The 7,943-nt window shown below is 38.1% G+C and overlaps 1 protein-coding gene across 1 annotated transcript; it reads right to left on the reverse strand.

The window, feature by feature from the left end:
* Nucleotides 1-376: 376 nt before the first annotated feature.
* On the reverse strand, nucleotides 377-5,074 carry LOC135737783 (histo-blood group ABO system transferase-like). The gene is made up of 3 exons (XM_065255993.1): nucleotides 5,043-5,074; nucleotides 4,828-4,962; nucleotides 377-1,067 (listed from the first exon to the last, which is right to left on the reverse strand). The coding sequence occupies exons 1-3, from the start codon at nucleotides 5,072-5,074 to the stop codon at nucleotides 377-379; spliced, it is 858 nt and encodes a 285-aa protein (XP_065112065.1).
* Nucleotides 5,075-7,943: the final 2,869 nt, after the last annotated feature.

The following is a 7,943-nucleotide window of genomic DNA, read 5'->3' on the forward strand; positions in this document are numbered from 1 at the left end:
GCCATTAATGTTTATTTTTTTAATCAGTGTATACCACTAGTCAACTAAATGAATATAACATGGCAAAGATGAATGCACATTTTAATATTGATTCAATAGATTTATAGCATTTTGCGGAAAAAAAATATGTTTTTATAATAAATATTTGAAAATCAAATTATGGATTTGAATTTTTTATGTTATTATAACCTAAAGATGCTATGTGAAAGAAAAAAAAGTGGTTTTCATCTTTGTCACTTTCTTGGTATAAAACTCATTTTTACCAAAATTAGTCAAAATGGATTTATTGCGTTTTGGAACCATTCTTTATAAGTATTATCTTTTGACACTTCTGGGGCCTGTCAATGCAGGTGAATATTGCAATTGGTAACTGTCGCTATAAGTTTGGGCGAACCTCGGCAACATTTTTAGCTACACTACAGAAGCGAATAGTTTTAATGGTGTCTGTTTTGGCATTAATATCTCGCCACAGATACTCAGGTGAGAGAACCTTAGTGGGTTTATTGTAAAGAAAATACTTGTTTAAGTGAGACTCATCGTGCCATATTGCCTCAATGGATTTAGCAGCATCAATATTCTGCTGCTCACTGCAGGTTTTGGTGAGCTTATGCACTTCCTGAACCGAGCCACCAAACGCACCACCAGCATAATAATAATCACCTTCTTCAACTGGAATATATGCTTGCGACTCTGGTCTACGTTCATAGGTAAATTGATCCCGTCGAAAGTCATATAGCCAAGGATGAATCAATCCTACAAGACTGCCTAATGCCTCCACACTCCAGCGGGCATAAAACTTTGTATCCACATCAAGGCAAAAAATGTAGTCAGCCTCAGTTGCCAGTTCACTCTCAGTTAGTTTTGCAATCATTCCCATCCTTCCCATAGTAATGTCCTGCCACCTATCCATTTTTGGGACCGTCTGCACTCTCAGCTGACGTTCTTCACCGAGCTTTACATCAGGAATTGCTTCTGGTTGATCTGTAAACAAGTAATAATGTACTCGAAATCCAACAAAATAATGCTGCTCAGCTGATTCCAGAAAATCTTTGAGGAAACGTATATATCTGAAAAAGAAAGAGATAGATTTAAAAAAACTGAATCTGATTGTTAGTTATTGAAAGCAGAAAAGACATTTATATTTATTGAAAACATTGTGGCGAAGCAACTATAAAATACTTCTGAGGTGGGCCAGCCTGATATTTTATGATGTGGCTATGAATTTATACGAAGTAAATTATGCAAAAATGTATGATTCTCATAAAAACCAATAAGGAAACCACACCCCTAACACCAACCTCACAGGGGTACTAAAATGTGGTCGTACAATAATACAAAATTGAAAAGCTATCCCTTCATGACACTTCTCTCTGCTTACATTGAAGGGCCAGTGAGGAAACAGTGCTCTCCATCTCTATCCATCAAAATTGATTTTCAAATTTAAATCAAAATTCAATTCAATATGTGCTTTGATTTGATTTCAGTTACAGTTGGATTTATTTGTTTATCCACTTCCATTCCTTGTGTACTAATGATGCATGGATTGTGGTATATCTGCAGACACTGCAGATAAGTTGCGGATGTGGACAAAAGGGAAGCAATTGCTGTGAAATAGAGCCAGAGTGTGAATGAAAGAATGAGTGTGTGTACGAGAGAGAATTGGGCCATTTTTCAGTATACTTTCTTGTCTGTTCTCGTGGACTTGTGAAACGTCATCAGTCATGACCCAAGTACTGTACCAATTTCAAGAAGGCAAGGCAAGGCGAGTTTATTTGTATAGCACATTTCATACACAGAGGTCATTCAAAGTGCTTTACATAGAAATGAGAATACAATATATAAAAGAGAAAAAAGAAAATGTAAAAATAATAGATACACAATAAAATCACAATAAAAACAAAGATACATGAGAATTTAAAATAATAATTAAAGAAAATAAATGTGATTTTAACAAAAACAGTTTAAAATGTTAAAAATAATAAAACAGAAGTAAAAGGGACTTAAGTTAAAAGTGCTGAGTTAAACAGATGTGTTTTTAATCTAGATTTAAAAGTGTTTACTGTTGAAGCACATCTGATCTCTTCTGGAAGCTGATTCCAGCTAGAGGTGGCACAATAACTAAATGCTGACGCACCTTGTTTTGAGTAAACCCTTGGTATTTCTAACTGACAGGATCCTAATGATCTGAGTAATCTTTTAGGTTTATATTCAGTTAGCATATCTGTCATTTAGTTGGGTCCTAAGCCATGAAGTGATTTATAAACGAGTAACAATACCTTAAAATCTATTCTAAATGTAACAGGAAGCCAGTGTAAAGACCTGAGGATTGGAGTAATGAGCTCAGATTTTTTGGTTCTTGTCAGAATTCTGGCAGCAGTGTTTTGTATGAGCTGCAGCTGTCTAATGGTCTTTTTGGGGATCCCAGTAAGAAGTCCATTACAGTCATCCACCCTGCTGGTGATGAAAGCATACTATTCTGCTGAAAGAAAATGGCACAAAATTGATAACCCCGCCGACCTCTGTTACTACGAGTCATTTCAGTCCTCTTTTTCAGCTAGTGTCACCACCACTAAGTCATCATACTTCACCACAAAGGTAAGTAACGCTCCTAACACTAACCAGCTATTCAAAACTTTTAATTATCTGTTTTTCCCCCTCCCGCTCCACCCACTTCCTCAGCTAATGACATTGCTAACTTTTTCACTAACAAAACTTCTTCCATCAGCAAACAATTTTCCACACCACTAACATCAGAACACAATACACTTACATCTCACATCCGTTTCTCTCCGCGTTTTAAGGCTTCATGAAGCAGTGTTTTGAAATCACCCATCACTATCTACAGTGCCTGCCGCTCCATGGTCTACAGGTCCACCAGATAGTCTCCATGCTCACATCATGCCTGCTAAGCCAGAGTTTGTTCATGTCATGCTCACCTCTCCAGAGCCAGCACCCAAGATGGCCGCCACTCCAGAGCCAGTTCTGAAGATTGCTGCCACATCAAAGCTCAAAGCCAAGATGGTTGCCATGTCTGGAGGCCACATTAAAGCCCACAGCCTAGATGGCTGCCATGTCAGAGCTTAGAGATAACAATGCCGCTACACTAGTGTTTTCAGTCATAATCTGTGATGTCCCCAAAATGGCAGTTACTGGTTACCAGAGACTGGTCTTCAGTATGGTGGATCCTCCACTATTCTCTGTTCATGCAGCTGGCATTCCAGTGCTCCCAAGTCCAGTGCTCCCAGAAGCATAAGAGGTCTATGCCCTCTCTGCAGTGGTTCCTGTAGTGGCTACTGCTTTATGGTGTATGGTCTACAGTCAGCTCCTCTATATCTTCAGAGGTTGATACAGCCCGTAAACCTTAATCTCTTGAGAGTCCCTGAGCTTTGTTTCTCAACCAAAACGGCTGAAATCAAATCTTCTGAACTGCTTGTAATGGCCAAATCATCTGAACTTGAGTCCCCTGAGCTTCATGTCTCAACCAAGATGGCCGTTCCTGAGCTTTCTAATCTTGCTACCATAGTCAGGACCAAGGCTTTGAACCGGTTCATGGAACGAAAACGAAAACCACAAACTTTTGATGTTTTGCAAGGAACTGAAACGAAACTAGAAACTTTCCAAAAATATATGTTCCGGAACAGAACAGTTTTTAAAATAATGGTAACCGTTAATACCTTTATTTTTTCCGTTCCTTGACAAGATTTCTGTGCAATATGACTCTGTGAAGTTTACTTCTGGTCGTCGTTGGCTCATCAGAGTAACGAGAAGCTTGCCACCAGCAAGTAGTCTACTCAAGCCCAAGTCTTTAATGCTCAGTCATAAAAGGTAAATATTGTAGGGTACTGTACCAAGTATCTCAAGGTATTTTTTTAATACTAATTAGTGGTGTAATGGATCGCAGTTGATCCGTGATCCATTCCGTACAGATCACGACCCACAGTTCGGCTCACATGTGAATAGCGGATTAATACGCAATTTTAAATATGGGTGAAAGTTGATCATTTGCACATGTTTCAAAGGCTTGGAAATGTTAACACTTAAGTGATTTTAAACAATTTAACCACAAAAAGGCACTAAAGTGAACAATTTTCTGTTTGCACAAATGCATATGCGGAAAAATGTGTCCGGTCCAACTCCAATCAAACGTGATTATCCCTATGCCCTTCAAAGATCAGAACTCTTCATGTGTAAACTTGAGAAAGAGTTGCGGTACAGTGTCTTATACTGTAGCCCATTTAAACACATTTGGTGAATAAAGCATTGAAAAACAACTTAATTTTAACTTTATGTGGAGCGACTGTTTATGCTGCATCTTCTTCCCGAAGCGCCATTTGTAATTCGTCCTCCGTCTGTGTGTGCACGCGTGTTTAAGTGCACTCAACAAATGTAGGCATGTCAGAATTACAGTTATGCCACTTACATAATGTAGCTTTTTTAATGTTTAATGACAAGATAGAGACTTAAGGAAAATTATGTAGACTAATAATTAAAGTTTAATGTCCTAATGATAAGCCTGCTTATTTGTATGTCCCACAGCTGACATGGAACGTTATTAACCGGTTCAGGAACTTAATTTTTTTGTTCTAACCGGTTCAGGAACGTCAACTTTAGGGTTGAACCGCAAACCGGAATATTTCTGTTCATCTGGACTGGGATCTCTCTATGTTTTTGCCTAAGAGTTGGAGTTTGTGTGAATTGACATTTAAATTAAATGACTCTTAAAGAAATACTAAGAAATATGAAAAAATGTATACTTGTTACGGTGTAGAAAATACAAGAAATAAAGATAAGGATTCATAAAAAATATTAGTAGTGTGTGGAACTCACTTTCCCAAAGCAAAAACAGTGGTGGCTATAGTGATGTTCTGTTGTTTGTAGATAGAGTCAATCAGTGTAGGATCAAAGGTTCCCTCCCAAACAATTGGCGCCAACCATGGTGTCACATAAACGACATCTGCTCGACTGTTTTAATTACACAAAAATCAATGTTATTTAAACCTGCCTTTAAAATTGAATGTGTACTGCTCCAATTTAATACGTACCCATTTAGGACACTCGGCTGTTTGTACAACATCCTGTACAAAGATTAAATAGAGTAGATTATTGTTTATAGACTTAATTGTTGGTACACATTTAACACAAGTTATAATCATACAAATATAAAATTTTGTGTATGTGTGTGTAGTTGTACACACCCAGGTAATGAACGCAATCCCCAGTCTTCATGCTGCTTCTCTTTCCTGATAATAAAATAATCTTAAGTATGGTGAACGTGATTTCACCAAGTAGAATGTGATCCTGGATCAGCACCATTGTTGGTCCTGGATCAACATTTTCATTAACCAATCAGATTGCAGGATTAGTATATGTTATAATTGTGAAATTACATTTAAACATCATGTCATGAAAGGGACTAGATTTTAGCTCATACTCGAAATGTGACCTCTGCGTTTAAGTAGTGAGTAGTGAACACACACACGCACCCGGAGTGGGCACCGCCATCGCTTTCTGTCAGCTGTAAGAATAAAAAACTGCAACCTTCTGGTTACAAGCCCAACTTTCTAATGACTTGGCCACCAATGCCCCCTATTTTATGTAGTAGGTGTATGCATGATGTCTACGCCTAGATAATTAGGAAACATGTGCAATGCTACTGTACAGTACATGTATGTGTGAATCTTTTACAGTGTACATGTGAATGTTTTTATTGCACATTTGTATATGCATTACATGAGCACTTACTTGATAACGTCTGTTTGTTGAGCTCTGCAACTAAAACCACAAAAACAAAAGTCACAATTATTCAAAAATAGACTTTCCAACAGATACACACATCTCTGCTTCTTCTTCCTTTATTTCTTTATGCCATTCCAGCATCTACGGCTATATTCATTGGCGAGAACCAGTTAATCCATACAAGTTTTATTCAGACAAGTTGATCCATACACAGGTTGGGGTAGGGACAATTTGGCATCTCCAATTTGTCTATCTTGCATGTTTTTGGGCTGTGGGATGAAACCGGAGTACCCGGAGTAAACCCACGCTGACACTGTTCATTCTCTTCAAGGGTTACTGTACATGACTATACTTTGTGGAATTTATACATTTGTGTACATTCGTTTTTAGTTATGTGAAACTCACTTCAGCCAATTGGAGTTGTAGCCCATAAAAAACAGCCTGTAAGAGAAGACAAAATATTTAAATCAACAGACAGGCAGACTGATCTGAACTTTTTTCATTGCATAGTACAAGTACACAGCAATGAGATGCATTTAGCATCTACCAGAATTGCAAATAGTGGTTGACCAAGTAACAAAACACAGTACAAATTAGTTAAATATATAGACTTATAGTAGGGAAAACAAATACAATGGAATTCAGTGGGTGGCGTCAACTGTGTGCTTACCATCATTTAACAAAATATCTTCATTATCATTTATCACAATACTTACATGTTATTTGTTTTCCTACTATGAAAGTCAATGGTTATAATAAACTGTGTGCTTACCATCATTTATCAAAATATCTTCTTTTGTGTTCAACAAAATTTTAAAAAAAAATTAAACATGTTTAGAACAACATGAGGGTGAGTAAATAATGACATCATTTCATTTTTGGGTGAACTATTCCTTTAAAGAAAAGGCTAAAAATGCCCCTTTCAAAACTCAGGACTTGACTGGATAGTGGTAAAAAAACACTAAAACACAATAAACTGAATAAATCTTTATTTACATTAATCATATTTTACATTAAAGTCTGTAAAAGACAGTAAAGATGAAGTAAAAAAGCATTTATGAGGGTCATTGTTTCACCATGTGAAAGCAGCTCCCACAACATTCCCTACTGAAAAATCCAGCTAAGACCAGCATAAGCTGGTGAGCTGGTTTTAGCTGGTCTCCCAGCTTGGTTTTAGCTGGTATTGCTGGTGTAGCAAGGTGGTCTAGCTGTGTTTTGGTCACTTTTTAAGCTGGTCTAGCTGGATTTAGCTGGTCATGATGGAAGCTTGACCAGCTTTGCCAGGCTGGGAGGACCAGCATAGACCAGCTACTGCCACCTTAAACCAGCTAAAACCAGCTACCAGCTTATGCTGGTCTTTGCTGGATTTTTCAGCAGGGTTGTTTTCTATCGGCCGGCTATTGAAACCGAAATCACAAATAAAGGAAATAACAATATAAGAACCCAGATGCAGACTATGCAGGAAAGCAAAACATGTTTATTATATAAACAAGGAAAACAAAAACTCACAAGGGGGCAAAATATCATTTCAACAGGATACAGTATCAATAATACTAAACATAGTTGACCAAAACAAACAATAAACTTGACAAAAATCTTACTTCTAAAGAACACTTGACATGGGGAATGTTACAAAATGAATCAGCAAAAGACAGCAAACACAAGGGCAATAAATAGGGCAGGAACTAAACAAGGTATCAGGGGCAGGCAGGTGTGGGGCATAAAACAATAATAGCATAATTAACGAGGAAACAATGGGGTCTGGAGACAAAACAGAAAAGCACACAGCAGTGGAAAACAATTAATGGCCATGTGCTTTCACACAAAACACATGGGACTGTCATGTACCTGACTCATAGGGATAGTGGGATGCCACCTGGCATCGCTCAAGGTGACACTCTAGACAGGAAACACAGACAAGAACCAACAAAACATGACAAATAACAACATGGGCAGTACAACATAACAAATGGGTTAGGGTTAACCAACAAAAATAGCATCAATGGAAGGGAGTGGCTGAACAAGAAAGTTCTGGAGGAGGGGCGATCCAGGTGTATCAGGACTGGGCGGGCATGGAGTCTTAGGTCCAGGAGGTGAGGGAGAGACTAGAGGGCAAGGAGTCTGGGTAGGCTTAGCAGGGGTTCTGGGAGGAGTGAACTTGACAGAGGGCATGGGTGGAGGGGTACAACAAATGAAGGCAAGGCAGC

The sequence above is a fragment of the Paramisgurnus dabryanus genome, chromosome 3 (assembly GCF_030506205.2).
Source record: "Paramisgurnus dabryanus chromosome 3, PD_genome_1.1, whole genome shotgun sequence".
NCBI lineage: Eukaryota > Metazoa > Chordata > Actinopteri > Cypriniformes > Cobitidae > Paramisgurnus > Paramisgurnus dabryanus.